The sequence below is a fragment of the Nannospalax galili genome, unplaced genomic scaffold (assembly GCF_000622305.1).
Source record: "Nannospalax galili isolate Female #2095 unplaced genomic scaffold, S.galili_v1.0 scaffold339, whole genome shotgun sequence".
NCBI classification, from domain to species: Eukaryota; Metazoa; Chordata; class Mammalia; order Rodentia; family Spalacidae; genus Nannospalax; species Nannospalax galili.
The window spans coordinates 535,706-557,821 of NW_008344185.1; the positions used below are offsets into that span (position 1 = coordinate 535,706).

The 22,116-nt window shown below is 43.1% G+C and overlaps 1 protein-coding gene across 1 annotated transcript in view; it reads right to left on the bottom strand.

The window, feature by feature from the left end:
• Positions 1-13,244, bottom strand: part of Map3k1 (mitogen-activated protein kinase kinase kinase 1) — a 71,075-nt gene extending 57,831 nt beyond the window's left edge. Inside the window, exon 1 of the mRNA XM_008840380.3 lies at positions 12,762-13,244. Coding sequence (XP_008838602.1) covers positions 12,762-13,234 — 473 coding nt within the window. The 5' untranslated portion in view covers positions 13,235-13,244. The remainder of the gene's footprint in view (positions 1-12,761) is intronic.
• Between the last annotated feature and the right edge of the window lie 8,872 nt (positions 13,245-22,116).

Sequence of the window (22,116 nt, forward strand, 5' to 3'; positions counted from 1 at the left end):
GTGTGTGTGTGTGTGTGTGTGTGTGTGTTGACAGGATCTCACTAAATAGCTTGGGTTAGCCTAAAATCTACATAGGTCATGTTGGTCTAGAGCTTACAATCCTTCTGCCTCAGCCTCCTGAGTGTGGGGATTACAAGTACATGCTCCCATGTCTAGCCTTCCATCATTCTCTATATAAATTCATATACATGGCTCTTTATGGATGGAATACAGGTTTAAAATTTCAAGAGTTTATAAGCTTAAAAAACTAATTTCAATAAATTTAACAAGTCTTCATCACAGCCCATCAATACCAAGGTTCAGTTCCAAACTAAATTCAGTAAAGTGCTAGGAGCACTTTACAATCTGTAAACCTCTGAAACTACACAGACCCGCTGAACACCAAGAGCCACAGCTCCCAGACTTGAGGTCTTAGACTGTTGGGCCCCAGCTCAGGCGTGATTCCTTCTCTGAGCCTCCTGACCCACTTCCTAGTGCACTCTGGTTACTTGTCCAGTGACAAAAGCTTTTAATACGGTGCTAAGCACTGAGATCGAAGGATTGGCCAGTGGAGCAAAAACCAGGCAGAGAACTCTAATTCTTTATCTGAGCAAAGCTGGGAAACATGTCCCCAACTTGGTCTCTGAGCCCCATCTGTACCCATCTCCACCCGGAGCTACCTGAGCTGTACTCACTACCCTCTGTATCATCCTCTGAGCACTGACTCCTGAGCCTCTGTGCTTTCCACCCACTCAGACCAGAAAGACTCCCTGCAAACACCTTGCAACTGTCCCACTCCTCCATATACTTCAGGACTTGGTGCTGTACTGTGTACTTCCCAGAAATCCTTCCAGGCACTCCCCAAATCCGGGTGACTAAAACTAAAACTGCACCACCCTCAGATGGGGTCAACTGCACCAAAGGCCAAGAAGGGTGGTGACTTCCTCCCTTCTGAGTCCCCAGCACCCTGGTGTCTGGCTCACAGCAGTTACTCAAATTTCCTTAAGGTATGATATTCCTGCATCAAGAGTAGTAACAGATCTCACACAGAACACTCAAAAATACCTCTGCAGGTCCAGAGAGAGGGGCTTTGCGTTTCTCCCTCTACTGTGAAGGCCTGGCAACTGATATAAACCTGCAACAGACACGCCCACTGCCAGCTAAGCTCTCTGCTTGAAGCATCTGAGCATATTTGCTGTCTGACCTGTGATGGTCCTGGACACTCAGTCTCAAGGGCAGTCTCAACTCGGTACCAACATTCTTTGCCTGACACTGCATGTCTGAAAGTTGAACATGTATTAGTTAGAAAATTTTATTGACTTTACAACAATGTGTGCTTTACAGACACCTTTTCATAAACACCATTGTTGGAAAGTCTTAACTACATGTATGATGATAAAGAAAAACCCAAATAGCTTTAAAAGTGACCAATATATATAGTGAGAACTTTCAAACCACAGAGTTCAGCAGAATTTACAACATGGTACTGACTTTCACAAATAGACACATTTACTTTTAGTAGAATACCAATAATTCTTTATTTCAAAGAGAAAAAATACAAAAAACACTTCACTGGAGAGACAGAATGAATATTCCAGATAGATGGAGCACTCAGCACACTGGGGAAGTCATGTCTCCTGGGGTAATAAAATGTGAACACAGTATCAAATGACTGGAGCAAGTACTCTGTGTAGCAGCAGGGGTGGAGGGTATCTGTTGCTAAGCGGTAAGGAGAGGATGATCCCAGGAGCATCTAAGCTACATTAAGGAGTCTGGGCTTCACTTTGAGGATGGAGGAGTCTGACACTGACTTGGCCCCAGGTTGACAGCTGTGGTGGAAAAAGAGGAGGCTGACTCTGGCTGGCAGGGAAGCAGCCACAGAAAAGTGACTGAGAGAGGTGACGGAGAGGAAGGAAGAGTAAGAGCAGAGCAACTAGGGAGACTATGGCAACATCTACCTATATGGGCACCCAAAAGGCCAAGGTGCCCCAGTGTAAGGATGCTGTGGGCCTGACATGGCCTTTTCTTTCCAATCAGTGACTAGCTTTCTTTTTATCTTCTTATAAATCTTGAAATTTAGTTCTTTATGAATGTAGATTCCTAGATCTGAAATACGGGTAACTAGGAATTTCCAAGTTTATTGACAATTTAGTAGATGATAAAGGAAATATTTTTTACTCAATAAACAGTGTTGGGACATTTAATCAAACATTTAAAAAAAAATGTTACTTCTTAAATAAGATACCTCTTAAAAGTTCAGATGGGTCTGAAATTAAGGTATTTATAAAAACCCATAAAAATATTACTAGAATAATAGTAATTGTTTATATAGCACAGGGTCTCCCTATAGCCCCAGCTGGCCTGGAACTCACTTTGTAGACCAGGCTAGACTCGATCTCACAGAGATCTACCTGCCTCTGGCTCCCAAGTGCTAGGACTAAAGGTATAGGTCACCACACCTGGCCCCTAACCAACACTTTTAAAATTAATTTTTAAAACTTTTATGTACATGAATGTCTTGCCTGCATGTATGTAAGTGTACCCATGTCATGCAATGCCCATGGAGGCCAGATCCCCTGGAACTAGAGTTAGGGATGGTTGCTCGCTGCAATGTGAGTGCTGGGAACCAAACCCAGGTCATCTGCAAGAGCAGCCAGTGTTCTTAACCACTGAGTCATCTCTCTAGCTCCTCCCAAGCACTTTTTAAGAGAGCCACAGAAACACAAATTCTTTCAGCCTTTCCAACAACTGTGTTAGATCTTTAAATCTACATTTTACAGTTGAGGAAACTGAGACACAAAAGCAGTCAAGTACCTTTCCAACTACAATCTTGACAATGGTGAAACCCTGATTGTCACATAAGTGTTTGCACCCTGAATCACTTACACAGCACTGTCTGAAGGCCTTCCTATGAACTGAATCCATCAAAGAAAGAACTGAAATATAGAAACACAAATTTAAAACTTCTTAATGGGAACATACTATAGTCAAACTTGAGTCATAATACAAAAATAGGAAAACTGCAACAAATGTCAGGGATAATATTCTTAATATACAAAGAGTGCTTAGAAAACAATAAGAACAACAATTCTGGGGCTGGAGAGATGGCTCAGTGGTTAAGAACACTGGTTGTTTTTGCAGAAGACCTGGGCTCGAATCCCAGCACCCACATGGCAGCTAACAACTATCTGTAATTCCAATTCCAGGGGATCCAATGGCCTCTTCTGTCCTCTGCGAGAATTGCATGGCACAGGTGCACTTACATCCATGCAGGCAATACATGCATACACATAAAATAAAAATAATAAATAAAAAAAGTAAAAAAAATATCAATTCTCTCCCAAATGTGAATGGAAGCACACAAAAGCAGCATGAAATTGTCAATAAATACAAGATGCTCAATGACACTAAAAAAGCTAAGACATGCAAATTAAAGTGAGAAATCATTAACATTAACCAGGTCAGCAAAAATGGAAGACAAGTGCAATAATCTGCAATGTTGTCAAAACTGTGGAGCAATGGGCACTCTCACCTACTTTGAGGCAAAAGTGAACTGACAACTTGTTTTACAGGCAATTTGGCTACATGATCACATTTTTACACATGCATGCCCTTTGACTCAACAATATTCATTTTACGAAGCTAAGAGCACAAGTATATAAAATGTATATATATGGAAAGTCATTAAAGCTTAATATAAGAACCCCAAGCAATAATCTAAAAAGAGCAAATTACCTAATTAATTAGACTGTATGGTAGACTAACAACAAAATACTGCTAAGGAAAGAAGCAACTTGTATAGTCGTGTGTAGAACATGATCCTATTTGTTAATGACAAACAATTTTTTAGTTTTCCTGGATTGCTTTCTAAAGAACTGAATTTAATTCTTTAAATTCTGAATACTACTAAATATATGTATATAACTAAATACTAAAGTTTAATTCTTTAAATTCTGAATACTACCAAGACCTGAAAACAACAGAAATGCCATTAGATGCTCAATGTGACAGAGTCACAGCAGGGAGGTGCCAATGAACTAAAATATTTAAGCTGCATTTCCAAACTTAAAAATAAATTTAGATTAAGATATAAAACTAAGCCAAGTGTGGTGGCACATGCCTGTAGTCCCAGCACCCAGGAAGCTGAGGCAGCAGGACAAGTTTAAGGCAGTCAGGACTATGTAGCAAGTGTAAAGCCAGCCTGAACTACATAGTAAGGCACTGTATTAATCTCCCTTTCGGCCCCCATGAGACACAAAGATCTTTCAAGAATATTAATAGGGGCTAAGGATATAGCTCAGTGGCAATCCAGGACTGTGTATGCTAAGCAAGCACTTTACCCTTGCGCTACCTCCCCAATCTGTTCCCTCTTTTAAAATATCTAAGGTCCAATAAAAAAGTACCAATTGAAATCTAGAAAATCAGTACCAGATATAACCAATTAAAATACTTTCAGGAAAGAAAAGAGAAAGAAACTGAAATGCTGCTGTACCAAAGAACACATGCACAACTGAGAATGTTTTTGAAAGCAACCATCTCACGGAACCAAAACCTTCAGTGATTTATACAGCTTAGTCAATGCTGCAAAGCTGGAGCCAAGTGCCTCACCCTTTGAAATCCAGGATAAAGGTCAGAATATACTGGCGGTAGTTTAATATTCATTATTTCAAAGAAATTGTAAGGCTTAAATGGCACAGGTCAGCAGATAAAACAAAGATGTTTGTAATGAGTAGTATCTAATTCTATGATCTCTAAAGCACACAGCTACAGCTTCCAGATGACTGAGAGATTTACCTTAAGGATTAAAATGCCTTCTATGACTATCTTGGAAATTTTTCTTAATACATGTTACAAGTTGTGCAACTTAAGCTCACAGAGGGATGGGAATAAGACAACTTTTAAGTAAGCCACAGCTTAATCTTACATAGTCTTGATCATATTCATTTTGCAGGTCCAGAAACTGATGTTCTTTAAAAAGTGATGCTGTAGTAGAGAGTGCTATGATCTAATGCACACAGAACCTTGCAGGCTATCCCTAGCACAGAACATACTGTACTGACACACCAGGTGGCCCCCAGTGCACATTCTAATGTCTGCTCCTGCCCTTCTGCGCTCTGGCTGCCAGGTCTGCAGACCTCGGAGACCCGCCTGCCTCTTGCAGGGCTCACACTCAGGATGCTTTAAACCACTTGTAACTACTGAGAGGTGAGGACACCAAATGATGAAGACTGCAACATCCTAAGTGTCAGACCTGAGTAAATGCCCTGTGACCCCAGAGTAAAACCAAAGGACTTTAAAGCACAAGTAGCGTGTTGTGTGCTCCCCACCCCACCCCACCACGCTCAGATCTTTTCTCTTCTTAGTACTAAACCATGTTCTAGATAAGGTAGGCTGCTAGGTTTAGTTACTACCTGTACATTTTCTGTCACATGAGCTCATGGCTCCTGAAATCTCATACAGCATTTGTCTAGCAAATCTTTTCTTTAATGCAAATGTGAACTTTTACTTGTCCCACGGTGACATCAAATTTATGAATTTTAGAAGTCGGTTTTTAAGACAAAAATCTTTAGAGTCCTATCTTAAATTTAGATGACATTCTGATAATTTAATACAAAGAATGACTGTATTAACGCATGACATCTTTATGTATATATTTACTCAACTGCATGTCACCTCCCTAGTTAAGTACAGAAGAACCTTAAACACTGAGCAAACTCTTTTTACTTGAGCATCACCAAGTAGTATAGCCATGTGCTTTAGCCTACACTGACCTGTCCTGGCTCACTAGAGGCACCAGATATGTCTACAAGTCTAGACATGTTTCATTGAACCTATCAAAAACCTATAAGTTGGAAACACAGAGTCTAGGCTTTTTGTTTTATCCCCTTGCAGATCCTAAACTACATCTGACCAAAGGGAAGGACAGAGGATCTACGTGTCCGAAAACAGCACAGCACTGCCCTTCTCGGACTGCTTCAACATACAGCTGCGAAGCATTCATTCGGTCCATACCAGGCAAGGAAATGACCATGGGCTAAGCTCCACAAGGAAGCTGCCTTGAACACCGGGAAGTATAGATGGCAGAGGGGACACAGGTCCTCCTGCAGGAGGCAGTGTGCAGAGTCTGAGGAAATGAAAGCAAGCAAGTCTGAGGATAAGGGCCCAGTGGAAGCAAGGATGGACCTGGATGGGCAAACAGACCCAGCCAGGAGGGACTGGAGGAAATGTTATGGATTCACTTGGTCTTTATCCAAATGAAAAGCATTTGAAAGTTTTTGGGCTTAAATTATTTTCCTTTTTCTGGAGGAGGAAGTTAAGATTAGGTTTAAATTTGAAATGATTATTCTTGGGGACATAAAACACGGACAGCAGTTTGGAGGGGAAAGTGGGATACAGGAAGCAAAAGAAGTCAAACTGCTGCAGTACCTGAGGGGAAATCAAAGCTGAGGGAAACAGAAGCAGGTACCAAGGAGGATCCCTAGATACTATGCAAAGATTTGGAAAAGACCACCAATTTGGCTCTGGATATCTGAGTGTACAGATGTGCAGACAGGAGTAGTCTGCAGGTTAGGAAGAACATGACCAGGGAAATAAACTCTGCAGTCATTTCTGAATGGCCAATGTTGATCTAAGGACATTAGTGAGCCTTGGGTAGGAGGAGAGGAGAGAGTGTGAAAGAAGGCCTAGGGCAGGGGTGGGGGTGGGGATGGGGTTGAACTTCTAGCACTATCCTTGCAGAGGAGAAAGATGGGTCACCAAGGAAGAACCATCAAAGTTATAGAGAAAATCAGAAGGTATACCATAAACCTAAGTAAACTAGACACTTACAAATAATTTTCTCAAAACTTGCCAGTTTGAGTATGGTTCCAATTATTTTGTAATTATACTTAAATCATTGATATATGCTAATTATTGCAGCTTTTGCATTAGATTGGTCAAAATTATCAAAGACTGCTTGCTATCAACTGCTAGAAACACCAACCAATGCACAAAATATAAAAATTCATGCTAGAAATGGCACTAAGAATCACAATTCCTGATCTGTTAGCAATTGATATTTACTATTAAGAATGCTGTAAGACCAGTTTGAGGATTACTTGATCACGTATCAGTTAAATGATTATCTGAGCAATCAAGAAAGCAAACTTCCCACCTACAGCCTGGATCTACCCTTCTTCTCACTGCAGGCACACCTGGATCACTATGCATGCATGTGAGAAACTTAGCTAGTACACTAACTAGAGCACCGTGAACACTGTACCATCTGGCTCCAGAGACTTCCTCTTGGTCTTCAAGAGTCCAAGGGCCACATTAAGAACTGCCAGCTGACAGACATGTACGTTCAGAAATATGCACCTTGTTAGCTCTTAAAAATTCTTCATACTATTCTATAACATCTCAATCTGTGACATCAAATAACAAGTCTACAGAGCCAACGACTCCATTCCCTTCCATACCAAACATACCTAAACTAACTGTGATGCAACACACAACAGTGATGACAGGGTATCGTCTTCATCTTATGCCCTACTGTGCATTTCCCCCTATTTTCTTAACTATCAAGAGTTGCTTTTACTACCAATAAAACCTGAGTTGGCAGATAAAGAATTTCCTGTTCCTCTATCCTCATTTTAATTTTTTCTTGGAAGAGAAAAAAAAAAATCACTCCTGAACTTGCAGCTCCATATATATGCTTCTTAATAAAAGTACACAGAAAGAGTTTGAAATGAATCTGCATCTAGTCCTTTTACCATTACTGTGACCCAGAACTACAGCATGCCTGTCTTTTTAAAAGAGAAAGAGACCAAAGGGAAACAACCAAATGCTCAGAGACTCAAACCCACCACCCTAACTACTAACTTGGGAGGTCAGTTAGTCAGTACCTGGCCTCAGGAAGTTAGGAAGCTGTGACTGTACTCACTGGAGAAATACAGCACAGAATGGTGTGGGTTAGCACCGACTTGAATGTCTCTCTCACAGCATGTAACAGGGAACATAGTCACTCTACAATCCACCAACTGAAACAGAGGTTCTGCACTGATAACCTTTTTCTCAATCACCCCTATCACCATATTGCAGAGGTTCCTATAAATTGAATGAATGAAATTTAAATAAATTGAATGGACTCTGAAATGATAACAAAGGAGTAGGGTCCAGCAACACTAGAACGTTCTCTCCTTGAGAAAATTACCTCCTTTCACTTATTAACACAGCACAATTGAAGAAACTTTCAACACTGTTCATTTTTCATCTTTGCCTAAAGTGAGGGGGAAGACATAATATCGCCTGCTTGTTCCATACTTGTACCCATACAAGGCTGCGTCATAGAAACTAGCGCACCTTGTGCTTATTACAGGGTGGAGTCCAGGCCAGTCCTCTAAGAGCTCCTCCAGAAGAGCTTCCTTTCTAAAGTTTATCAATTAATTTGATTATTAACTTGAAAATAAAAATGGAAGCAACACAAAGTGAAAAGAATTGGGCAACAGAACAGGCTGACTTGGGGCTGAATCATGGCCCTGTCTTCTAGCTGTGTGATCACAGTTTTTACTCTCTAATGAGTTCTGACCTCCCCAAGCAGCAATTACATATGCCTGAGCGGGCCGCAGGGGCAATTAGACAAGGTAATCTATACAACTTGCCTGCCACACAGAAGGAAAGGAAGGTACTATATTAAAGTATATTAAAAGTATACACATGTATCTAAACAAACATCTATCAAAACTCAACAAGCATGCTTTAGCACAGGTAAAATCCTCTTATATTTTTACAATTTGACAAGAGCACCTGCCTAATCTCCCCATTTCCAATGAGTCCCTTTAATTCTGGTTCTGATTTCTTTCATGATTAATAATGTTCTTAAATTATTCCATAAAGATAACCTCATTATTGTTACTATTGCATATTTCACCATATTAACAGTCTATTCACTTTTTTTCCCCCAGTGATGGAGATCGAATTCAGAGCCTTGCTCATGCTAGGGCAAACATCCTACCTCTTAGCGACACAGGCTCCATTAATGTTCTTTAAAAAAATATTTTTTAAGTTGGGCATGGTAGTGCACGCCTTTAATCCCAGCACTTGGAAGGCAGAGGCAGGTGGATGTATCTCTGTGAGATGGAGACCACCCTGGTCTCCAAAGCAAGTTCCAGGACAGCAGTGGCTACAGGAAGACCCTGTTTCAAAAAGATTAAAAAAAAAAAATCCAGTCTTTGAGAATTTCAAACGATGTATTTTGATCACACTCAGAGCCACTCCAATCCCATTAGCACCCCCCAACTTCATTTTCATGTCCTTTATTAGCAGTTCTAACTTTTGACTGAAGATACAAAAGGAAGCTACAACTAAGGAAAACAACCAAGTCCAAGGAATGTACACATATACCTCACACAAAAAGCACCCTAAGGCAAGAAGTGTGCAGACACGCAGCTCAAGAGCATCCTTGGGAGAGCATGACTTGCAAGGCATGCTGCCCCTGCCTTCCATAGGGGTGATTACCCCTCATCTCAAGAGCGGAACTGGTATAAGAATGGAAAAGCAGAGCTTTCTAGTTCAGGGCACTCTAGTAGTCCCCTTTCTTCAGGACAACCCATTTTGCCCTAATTACTTGCACCTCATCATTTCTCTCTTTGGAATTCCTACAGCCAGAGTCAAGGACAGAGCAGCAGACGCCTAAGCTGTTGAATGCAGCAAAAGAACATTCTTTCTCAGGCCCAAGAGTCAGTGACCATTTCTAAAACATGCAAATACTATGTCTGAAGTGCTACAGGAGTAAAAGAACATCAATGGACAGGGCCCCTTCCTGTTTGTCCTATCTAACAAAATGGAGTATTACAGTGTATTGGAAATCATATATTAAGGAATGTTGGTTAACCAGTCTCTCTTGCCAAGATCAGATATGAAAAGAAAACAAAAGCTGGCAACCATTCTAGCTGATATTTCTCTTCCAGAATCACATTTAATAAGGTTAACCTTTTCAAAAAATACATCAATTTTACCTGATTGAAAATGAAACTTGGAGACAATTCATAAATATGAAACTTACGAATTCATGCAAGGTTAACGGGAATACCACTTTTATAAAACCACCAACTCAAATTTAAAAAGACTTAATTTTAGGTAATGATGTTATGTTCTTATACCTCCCCTCTAGTGAAAGGTCAATTATATTTTTAGCCTAACAGTTTCTAGAAGGAAGTGAAACTGAAGGCTTATGGGGATGCAAAAGCAGCTTATGAAGTATCTTTAGTTTTAAACAAAACTAACATTAACAAGTATAGCATATCTTGTTCTTTCATGGAGGCAGCAAATTGACAGTTTGGTTTAAGTTATAAAAATAGGATAGAGTAATTATATCTGCCAAACTCACAATAGCCTGTTCAATGGACAGTAACACTGTAATTTTTCTTCAAAGACAGTAAATAGGAAGAAAAAGCCCCTAATTCCGTAGAGTAAGGGGAAAAAAAAAAAAAAAAAAATCCCAAACTCTTGGGCGCCACTTACAGGCACAAAACTTTCATTGACATCAGTTATTTCTCTGAAGAGGGGACAGACATAACAATCTTTGATTTTAATATATTTCATGTAAGGTATCTTTTACAAATATATTTTCTACAATTTCAATTTCTATACCCAAAGATTTGAAACTGAATGTGATTCCAAATTTAAAATAAATTCCTCGCAGATTTTTCTTTTTTAAGTTACAATGGGTCTTTTGACACACAGAAGGGGTCTTCAGACTGCTGCTACTGCTGCAAACAAAAATATTTCAAAATCTTAAGTGTTAAATTTTTGCTTGGAAGTATGAATGTGAACTAGGTCAAAAACGGGAAAGAGTTCGACTGAGATTTTGCATGACAGCTTTATAATCACTTCCTAAGACTTTAAATGGTAAATATAATATAGTATCATAACTAAAAGGAAATGCAAAATACATAATAATTTGATATGCCTTTTCCTCATGATCTTAGTTTTACAACAGCAGATTCAAAATGAATTTCAGCCCAGTACTCTGAAAACTGAAAAAAAGTAACCAGTATATTTCAAAAGAACAGAGGATACTATATTGCAAATGAAACTACTACATATGATATGAGATGCTCCAACAGCATTCTAGTTAATACATGTATATTTTAAGGCAGCCTGTGCAACTACAAGCCATCCCTTAAAGGAAATGCAAACATTATGCATGGATTATTCAGCTTCTTACTGAGTTCTATCTGCCTACATCTTTGTCCTCTTATTTTCGTATCAAGAGGCAAAACTAAACCATCGTTTTTGCACTGGTTACTCTTATACAATACTCTCAGATTATATAGACTAGAATGCTGGCACTCGGCAAACTGTATTACTGTATACAAAAAAAAAAAAAAAAAAAAAAAAGGCCCAGGTCTCATAAGGTTAAAGTTAATTCCTCAAACTTGGGGTTAGATTTTTTTTCTCCTTTAATGTGGAGTTGATTTGTAGTAACAATTGCCACCTAAGGATTATTTTGGTTAAATTTTAATCTAATCTGCACAAACAGGAAACGGTAGAGGAAGGCATCTACAGTAAGACCAAGGTACGTGTACAAACGCACACAGAAAACGGCACACAGCCACTTATCTACCCTCATCTCAACACTGCCACAGTGCCGAGTACTGCAAACTTTTTACTATTGGAGGGCGGGCGGGGGGCGTCCAAGTAATAAACAGACCGCGACTGCAAACAATCCAGTGCACAAAAAGTGTCAAATTACTTTAGATAACTATCCAAAACCAAGGATTCCTACTGTCAGATTCAATTCACAAAAGCACACACTCCCCTCCTATAATAATGTCGGGGAATTCTACAGGGCAACCGGTGACTATCACGAAAATATATCTAGCAACTTCGCACAGGTGCTTTTTTTGTGCTTTTACACGTATTCATCAGGATTTTGGGGAAGCGAGGATCATATACTTAAAAAGAATTTCCTTTAACAGAAAAATTTCCAGTAGTCAAAAAAGGGCGAGGCTAGAGAGCCGTGGGTGTCAACTGTCCTGAGCACGTCCTACTCCACTTGCACTGACGACCCCAGCGAGCGCAGCCCACCGCTCCAGCTCCACTCGCAGCTCGCAGTGTCCCTGTCCCCGCCCGGCCAGAGGCGCCGTTCCCACCGCTTTGAAACCGAACGGCTGACACATCCGGTCCTGGCTCCAACACCGTTTCGCCAAATGCAAACTTCAAAAGCCACATTCAAACTCCAAAGGAGTCAGTCGCCCGTCTCCGCGGTGCACCCGCAGCCCCTCCAGGGACGCGCGGGTCCCCGCACAGCTTTGACAGGCGCTCCCCGCAGTCCCCGGGATCTCCCGGTCACCGCTCCGGGCGCGCCGCCTGCATCCGGCCCGGTACCTGCCCGCGGCCGTGAGTCCCCCGTGGGGCCCAGGGGCTCTGGCCTGTCACCACACGGGGACGCGCCGCGGGCACCAAGCCCCCCCCCCCCAGCGACCTCGGGCTTCCGCACCCTCCTAGCTCCGGGTGCCCTCCGCCTGGGGTCACCACGCGAGGACGCCGACCAGCCCGGCTCCTCCCGCAGCCCGCACCCCTCACCTTTCGGCCAAGGGTTCCCGCAGCGCGGTTCGCATGCCTGTCACATGTCCGCAAACAATAACAAACTCCAGCACGTCCCCGTCCGGTCCCCACCGGCGCCGCCCGACCTGAAGGGCTCAGGGGCGCAGGGGCGCGGGGCCCCGTGGAGCGCCGGCAGCCGCGCGCCGCTCGGTTCATTCATTGCCCGCCCGGCCCCGGCCCGCCGCGCCGCTCACCCGGAGGGCGCCGCTGCTGTAGGCGGCTCGGCGGGCTCCCGCTTCTCCCCGGGCTCCAGCCCCGCGGGGTTCGGGGCGCCACTGTCCCGCGCCGCCGCAGACTCCGCAGGGTGGGCGCCGCCGCGACTCGCCGCTCCGGCAGGCGCCTCCACCGACTGGAAGCCGCTCCCGCCCGCCGCCGCGTCCGCGGGCTCCGGAGACAGGGAAGTGGAGGAGCGGGGCGGAGAGGCGGAGAGGAAGAGCGGCGACTCCGGCAGCTGGTCCAGCTCCACACTCCGCACTTTGCGCAGCTGCCGCCGCCGCCAGTCCGCGCGCTCGCGACTCGCACTGCCAGTCTCCCGCAGCAGCCCCGCGGCCGCTACGGCCGCGCTGCCCGCCTGGAGAGCTCCGCCGCCGCCGCCCGCCTCGGGGCTCGCCGCCCCGGCGACCGGTAATCCCGACGACGAGGCGCGATTCCCCGCCGCCGCCGCCATTTTCTCTCGCGGGCTACATTCGCTCTGCCCCTGAGAGGGGGGGAGGGGGCGGGGAGAGCGAAGGGGGCGGGCAGAGCGTCGGGCGCGCGCAGCACCCAGGGCGCGAGCGAGTGAGCGGGGCAGCCCAGCGGGGGCGCGCGGGGAGGGGCCTGCGGGCGAGGTGGGCGCTGAGAGCCGCGCGGGGCGCTGTGCGCTGCAGCCAGGTGGAGCGGGCCGAGCGCGGAGGCGGGGCCTGGGCGGCCGACGTCTCCACGGCCGCAATCTCGGCGGGAGCTCGCCCCGCCAGCGATCTTTGGGACTTGAGTGTGTGGTGCGGAAAGGCACGCAAGGCGGACGGGTGGTCGGGTCACTAGCACCGACCTCAGTTACGCGCATTGGGAGTCCGCGCGAGGAACAGCGCGGCCCCCGCCCCGCGCTCAGGTAACGCCCAGGACTCTCGCCTGCTGCAAAGCGAAAGAAAGCCGACGTTTACCCCCGAAATTAATACGACAGAAACTTCTTTTAAGAAAGCAGTCCTCTCGTGCCCCACCCTCAGCCCCCGTGCCAAAACTTGGTTTCTGGTACTACCTTGCTCACATCTGCAGCCGTGGATTTGGGGCACCCTTCCCCCTCCCACCCGCCTCGCAGAGGGATGGATCCCAGTCCCCGCCGAGCGTTACTTTTCCCCTCGGCTGTCTTGGAAAAGGCAGTCTTAATCTGAACCGCCGCCGAGAGCACGTTTCGGGAAGGAACAAGCGCGTTGCCAGGAAGTGCTTGATCTTGTCATCTTCCACCAGGTCCTGGCTCTCCCTGAATCCGATGCTCCACGCTGCACGTCCCTCTTCCTGGCAGTCAGGTGACAGGCAGGTTCCCCCGTCTCCCGCCCCCGCAGCTCCCAGGTTGTCCTATGCGGCATCGGGAGCCTTTCCAAGGCCTCAGTCATCAGAGACAAGATGCTTCGGGATTCAGAAGCCGTATTTACACGTTAGTGGTTTGTTTGTTTTAATACTCTTTCAGCCAAGCAGAGTCGCTGTGTCAAGTTTATTCCGCCACCCCCTCCGCTTCCCAGCCAGTTTGTCTAGAATGGACAATCTCCCAGGGTCCAGGGGCAGTATCTAGATTTATTTTGTGGAACATTAATTAAGACATTGGGCACGAGGGAGGGGTAAGAGGGCTTGGGGGAGGCGTGAGAGAGGAATCCTAAAATTAGACAAAAACCTGATTTCAACGTTAGCTAAATGTTTTGAATAGTGCCATAACATATGACATACTACAGTTTTAGACGGTTACATTCAAAGGTACAAGGCTTTTCCCCAATGCACATTTTTATTGAATTTTTGTGCATTTCATACACTACGTCTTAATCATATTTAGATGCACCCCCCCATAGCCGCCCACAGGATTTCATGCATTCTGTCATATATGCCCAAGGCCCATCCAGTCAAGTTTATGTACCCATATGTCCCTCAGTACATATGGTACAAGCTTTGAAAGTTTAGATAAGTCTGTTAAAAATTCAGGTCTACATCTAGGTTGTAATTATATGCTCTTTTAATGGTAGACAAGCATAACATCCAAACCAAACAGTAGTTATTTCCCAGGTCTTCCCAGATAGCCACACCCACCAAATCCTAAATTGAAAAAGGATTAGCTTTTCTGGTTTCAACTTAGATCTAAAATAAACTCTAAATTGGCACACTTGTATTCAGGTACTTGTAAGTGAGAAAAATGAAGGCCTTTAGCCTTTGTTTGCAGTTTTGGACCAGTTTTCAAAGCTGGGTCTGAATAGCAAAGTAAAAATGGGATTCCACCAAGAGTGACTGTTTCCTCTCGATTTGTACAGTGATTGAAAGGTGGCCAAAGTGAGGGGGTAGTAAATGCATCACAATCAATTAGCTACAGTTCTTTGACCTCCATATACCACATAACTCCATGGAGAAATTTAAGTGCTGTTTTTTCCCAGTTTTTGGCGCTTTGAGTCACATTTCCTTTAATCTTTTATGGAAGTATTCTGACTGTCATTATGCATGTGCACATGGATATTCGGGTTTTTTTTTTTTTTTGAGAGATAAACAATGAAAGGATCCAATTGACTAAGGGCCCTACCTCTGCTATATATTTACACTCTTTGAGAGCAATTAACTGTAATGTTCCTACCCAACTTTCTGAGTTTTAAGCATGATTAGGCCTCCAACTCTGGTTTTGGAGCTGTTTGGATATTGCTTTGGATTACTGCAGGGAGGCACATGTCAAAGTGAAAGCTGATGGATGGAGACTGCGTTGCCTTAATTTGTTTTCATTTTCCCTTTTCTTCTCAGCTGATTTCCAAGTTCTTTTTTTCTGTTCTCTCTCAGACATGAACCTAGCAGTGATTTCCTGTGCACTACAATTTCAGTAACCTTTATACCAGAGCTTTCCAGATCACCGCTCCCACAGAGTACTGCCGGGAAGGGCCCAAGTCACACTTGAACTGCTACACCAAGTTCATTTGGAAGATCTGGCTAGACATGGACATTTCCTCATCATGCATAAATATCACAGATATTAAAATGAAAAGGCTTTTATGTATTGGCAGAAATAGTTCAGCTTGTACACTATTCATCTTGTATTTCCTCAGCACCTTATCTTTACATGGAAAAAATTTTATTCCTGGGGAGTATTGTTGATTGTTTCAACAAAATAAAATGTTTTCATCTACAAATATTTTTATTAGTGGGTATTTGCCACCTGACTGATAGAATTTCAGATTCATGGGTATGTGGATTTGTTCATATCATAGCTCTGTTTGAGAGCTCTATGTGGGAGGAAAGTAATAAAGAGTAAGAATGTGGGCCTGCAGATGGTTCAGTGGTTAGGGGTGTTTGCTGCTCTTGCAGAGGATCTGTGTTTCATTCCCAGAGCCCACAGTGGGTGGCTCACATTCACCTGTAACTCCAGTTCCAGAGGATCTGACACCCTCTTTTGGCCTCCTCAAGTATCTGCACACATGTGCGTACACACATGAGAGAGAGAGAGAGAGGTGGGGGGTACAAATAAATAAAGGCTTTTTAAAAAAAATAATGCAACTGGTGCTGGAGAGATGGCTCAGCAGTTAAGAGCACTGGCTGCTCCTGCAGAGGACCAGTGTTCAGTTCCCAGCACTCACATGACGACTGACAGCCATCCATAACTCCAGTTCCAGGGGGTCTGACGCAACTCTTCCAGCCTCTGTGAGCATTGCATGACATGGGTGCACTCACATCCATGCACACAAAACATTCATACACAAAATTTAAAGAAAAAGAATGCAACCTTGAGAATAGACCAAAAATTTGTGTTTTCTCAGGCTTGTTGGAGAAATGGAGTCAGATTTTGGTTTGCCCATGCTCTTTCCAGATGCTCTATTGCCAGATGATTCCAGATGTGCTAAGTCAGGAAATCTGGTTAGCTGTGACCACTGTAGGTGATATTATAGTAGTAAATGTCCTCACGAGTGTCCACTTGGCTGTTTTTATCCAGTTACACATTCCAGCTCTTACTGGTGTGGTGGTGTGCTGAGCAGCAGCTGTGCAAGCCACTGAACTGTAAATGCTCACACCTGTGCTGGTGTGGACCTGCACACTCCTGCTCACGAAAGGCCAATTACAGGCCAAGAGAACCCATTGGACTTGTCAAATCCAATTACACCTATTAGAACTATCCTTGTGAAATTTAGTCAAATGTTATTAAATCGATTAAATATGTGTATGTGACTGAAAAATGAAAATTGTTCCCTTAAAAATGAACTAAATGCTTTGAAAGAATGAATGAAAAGCATGGAAAACATTTTCTGTGAAATGAATTGTGGTTAGGATTATTGTCAAAGATCAGGAAGGACACATTCGCATTCAGAACTAACTTTGCAAATATCTATCAATGTTCACTTTAAATTTCCTGTAGCTTGTAGGTAGGGTGCAAGGGTGAAAGATACTTGAGACTATAAACAGAGAACCTTCACTCTAAAATTCAAGGCCCTCCAACCAAACCCCAAACCAGCAGACTGATCAAAACAAAGCTGTTATTTAAGAGAAAGTAAAATCTCTAAAGTACACGTATACATATACTTCATTTTGATTAAGGAACCATCTAAACACATTTTATGTATTTACCTATACTATAATTAAAACCAGAAACTAAATTTTATAATAAATAATGAAAAATAATCAAATGGGGAGTTTTTAAGAATAAAGTTGAGCCAGGTATGGTGGCACATGCCTTTAATCTCAGCACTCTGGAGGCAGAGGCAGGTGGATCTCTCTGTGATCAAGGCCAGCCTGGTCTATGTGTTGAGTTCCAGGCCAGTTGGGGCTACAGGGAGACCCTGTCTCAAAAAGACTAAAAAATTAATAATAACATTTTTTTAAAAAGTTGAAATCTATTAACTTTAATCGTCTTATAGCAAAATTTTAGCTACTTTGCCACTTTCCCTGAATCTTCAAATCACCTAGTTGAGCCATATTTGTTGCTGACTTGGGGGGATTTGCTTGCTGGTTTTTAAAAAAAATTAAAAAATTTTTGTGTATGAGTGTACTGCCTGCATGTATGTAAGTGCACCCATGTCATGCGGTGCCCATGGAGGTCAGAAGAGGACATTGGATCCCTGGAACTGGAGTTATGGATGGTTGTTAGCCCCCATGTGGGTGCTGGGAACCAAATCCAGGTCCTTGCAAGAGCAGCTAGTGCTCTTAACTACTGGGCCACCTCTTCAGCCCCACTTGCTGGGTTTTTTTTTTTGAGATAGGATCTTGCTATGTAGCCCAGAGTGGCTTCAAACTTGCTTTCCTCCTGTCTTTACCTCCTAGGTGCTGGAATTACAGACATGTATCAACTTGCCCTTCTTTTCTTTAAGTTATGTCAAGATATTCTTTTTCCATTTGCATTCTGTAGCTTGGTCATGCTTATCATTTTGGTAAAACATACTTGAAAAGTTCGTGTGTGTTTCCAAGCTCCTCCTCCATCTTGGTTTGTGACACTAGGGCTCAACTTTTGAATCCCTGCTTTGGGATGCTTTGCCTGTGCCTGAACATTTCTTTGTCAGTTCCATCAGCAAGCTCATACCTTGAACAAACTTTCATTTATTTATTTATTTTTTGGTCTTTTTGAGACAGGGTCTCCTTATAGCCCCAGGTAGCCTGAAACTCACTGTGTAAACTAGGCTGGCCTTGAACTCACTGAGATCCGCCTGCCTCTGGCTCCTGAGTGCTGGGATTAAAGTTGTGCACTACCGTGCCCGGCTTGAACAGACTTTTATAAAGACAAAATTGACCAATATATGTAAACTTGTGGTTTTATATAACTGACATAACACAATGCCAATGAGAAGTTTTTTTAATTGCATACATCAGGTGTTTCATTGACGGGCTGATGGTGTTTGAATGAGGACTTAAAGTCATACATAATTTAAAAACTTTTAAAATGAATTTTTCCTTTGGCTTTAAGTTTTGTTTTTGTTTTTGTTTTTGTTTTTCAAATTTTATGTATCCAAGTGTATTGCTTGCATGTGTGTAAGTGTACCGGTGTCATGCAATGCCCAAGAAGATCAGAAGAGGGCTTTGGATCCCCTGGAACTGGAGTTACATACAGTTGTTAGTTACCATATGGGTGCTAGGAATCGGCCCAGGTTCTCTGCAAGAGCAGCCAGTGCTTCTAACCACTGAGCCATCTCTCCAATCCTTCTGACTTTTTGAGACAAGGTTTTGCTATGTAACCCTGACTAGCCTGTGACTCACTATGTAGACCAGGCTATTCTCAGACTTAACGGAAATCTTCCTATATCTGCTTTCCTAGTGCAGGAATTACAGGTGTGCACCACCATGCCCAGCTTCATGAAATTATTTTTAAAGCTTTTATTTTTTAAAAATTCTGATGTTGCAGTTAAGATTGTCACATAATTCATGTTCAGTCACTTGAAACAGTTCAATTAAGTATCTTCAAAAGGCAAAATAAATTTAAAAAATAAATTTCATGAATAGCAAATTTTAAAATAATATTTATTTAAATGAACTTGCCTTATAATTTCTTCAAAATTAAATGCTACTAAATGTTTTATTAAGGGTCTGAAGAGATGGCTCAGCAGTTAAGAGCACTTACTGCCTTTGCAGAGGACATGGGTTCAGTTCTCATCACCTACCATCCATAACTCCAGTTCCATGGGACCTGATACCCTCTTTTGGCCTCTGTGGGCACTACACACACAATGCAATTACATACATACAACCAAACACCGATCCTGGTAAAATAAAAATAGGTAAAATTTTTTTTATTAAAACTATTTACAATTTTAATAATCCATAGGCATACAGTTACCAATTTATAGAATAAAAACACACTTCATATATTTTGTTTAAATCTACACAAATATAAATTTAAATATAGAGCTCTCTCAATATTATGAAGCCTTGACCCTTTCAGGCCACAGGCAAGTATGCAAAATGATATTTCCCTGGGATTGTGTGGGGCTGTTTATCACAGCATATATTTAGGGTGATGGGTTATGCTGAGTGACCAGAACAGCTGTGTATCCTTAATCAATTGTTTTTTTTCCAAATTTGTGATACAGGGTACCTTTGAAAGCCAAAGGCCAAGTGCAGAGTCTCCTACTGCCCGTGTCTGAGGGACGCACTGCTAAGCTAAGGGTCTATTCCTGCTAAGGGTCCGGCCCTGCTCTAGGTGCTGGGTGTAGAGAAAATGAGCGAGTGTCCATTCCCTGGGGCAACTTGCAATATCTTCTTAAGACTTACAATATCTTCTTAAGTTATAGGTCCAAATTTCTTATGAGCTATGAGCTAGAAAGGCATTCCGTTATCATTGTCCTCACTCATCTCTCCACTGTTTCCAGCTAGTAGACAGTAAGTAGGAGTTGATTTGGGTGGTTACAAAAGGGTTCTTTGGATCAGTCTCCTCTCCACACACAAACAGGGAATTCTTTGCAACGATACAGATTTCATATACAAATTTAATTGTGAATTCAGTTTAGAAAAAAGGATTTATTTCTATATATAATCTAATTCTCTCTCTCTCTCTCTCTCTCTGTGTGTGTGTTGTTATTACACGTGAATGCATGCATGCGTGCATGCATGTAATATAGAAGCCAATATGTGGAAGCCAAAAGTCAACATTGGTTGTCTTCCTTGATTGCTTTCCATCTTATTTGAAGAGAAATGGTGACTGAACCTGGGACTTATTGATTTGCCTAGGTGGCTGGCTGGCCAGTGAGCTCCAAGGATCCAGTTATCCCCGGCACCCTCTGTCCCCCAGCACTTTATAGTCATGGCTGGCTTGCACTTGGGTGCTGGGGATCAAACTCAGGTCTTCATGCTTGCAGGGCAGGCATTTCACTGACAGCCATTTCCTCAGCCCCTCTAATTGTCTCTTTCGAGGATTATTGAGGATAAGGAGAGATGCGTGGAAGAAGCTGCAAAATGCAGAAAAAGCAGAAAGTTTTGTAATGACGCCTCAAGAAGATGAAGGGCAGTAGACTAGTCCTTAAAGGTGTACTTCGGGCCTCTATGAGGACTGTTGGTGGAGGGAGGGAGGCAGGAGGTGAATGCCACCAATATGCATGACATTCATCTGCACAAGAAAGGGAGGGAGGCCCCTGGGATCAGGGGCTGGTGACCTGCCTCTCATTTCTGAAGACTATGGGGGCACCACAGGAGATGGAACCTTGAGAAGTGGTACTGAAGTTCATAAAGCCAAAAGGCAGTGCATTGGGGGAAGAAGCCTAGAAAAAAAATGTTTTATCTGTAACACATAGAACACATTTGAAAGGATATAGGGGGACTAGAGAGATGGCTCAGAGGTTAAGATCACTGGCTGCTCTTGCAGAGGACTGGGTTTGATTCTCAGCAACCACACAAGGCAGCTAACGACCATCTGTAACTCCAGTTCTGGGGGATTCAACACCCTCTTCTGAATTTCATGGACATTGCACGACACTGGTGCAGGTAATACATGCAGGCAATACACTCATACACAAAATATAAAAATAAATATTTTAAAAAGAAAGGTTATATGGTAGGTTCATTTTTAGTTTTTTAAGAGTTCTCCACACCCAGTTATACCACTCCTTGGCATATACCCAAAGGACTCATCCTATTGTAGAGACACTTGTACAACCATGTTTGTTGCTGCTCTTTTCACAATAGCTAAGAGATGGAAGCAACCTAAGTGTCCCTCAACTGACGAGTGGATAATGAAAATGTGGTATATTTTACACAATGGAGTTCTATTCCGCAGCAAAGAAAGATGAAATAATGAAATTTTCAGGTAAATGGATGGATCTAGAAACTGTTATACTAAGTGAGGTAACACAGATTCAGAAAAACAAATGACGGATGTTCTCCCTCATATGTGGCTCCTAGCACCAAATCCTTTTAAATTCCAGGTCTTTTTAATAAGATGATGCTATACAACAGTTCCTTCTGCATGAAATAACTACCGTCATCATGACTTTGGCTGAGGCTGATCGCTAAACATAGTCACAGCTGGGCTTGTTGATGGTTGTGCTCATTCATTAAAGGAGCCAAGCAGGGTCACATTGGACTCTCACCGCATTATCCAGCCACTCTTCTCAGCCAACTGTAAGTAATTTGACCCAAATCACACATGGCCTCCTGGATTTGGGGAGGGCTAAAGTATACAATCTGGGGAAGGCTAAGAAGAGAAGGCATGACTCATGCTGGGTAAAGGCTTTCCAGTGTGCATACGCTTAGGTCATACATACACCTTTCCTTTACTTCTCCTTCACATCTGGTATTCATGATTCAAGGACTTTCTTCTCCCCTTTAGAGACAAGAGTTATGCAATTTGGGAGTCTTTTAGATAGACCCACTGAAGGGGTACCCCAGTTGCCTCACCCTGCATCTCTGTTCAGCATGGAAGAA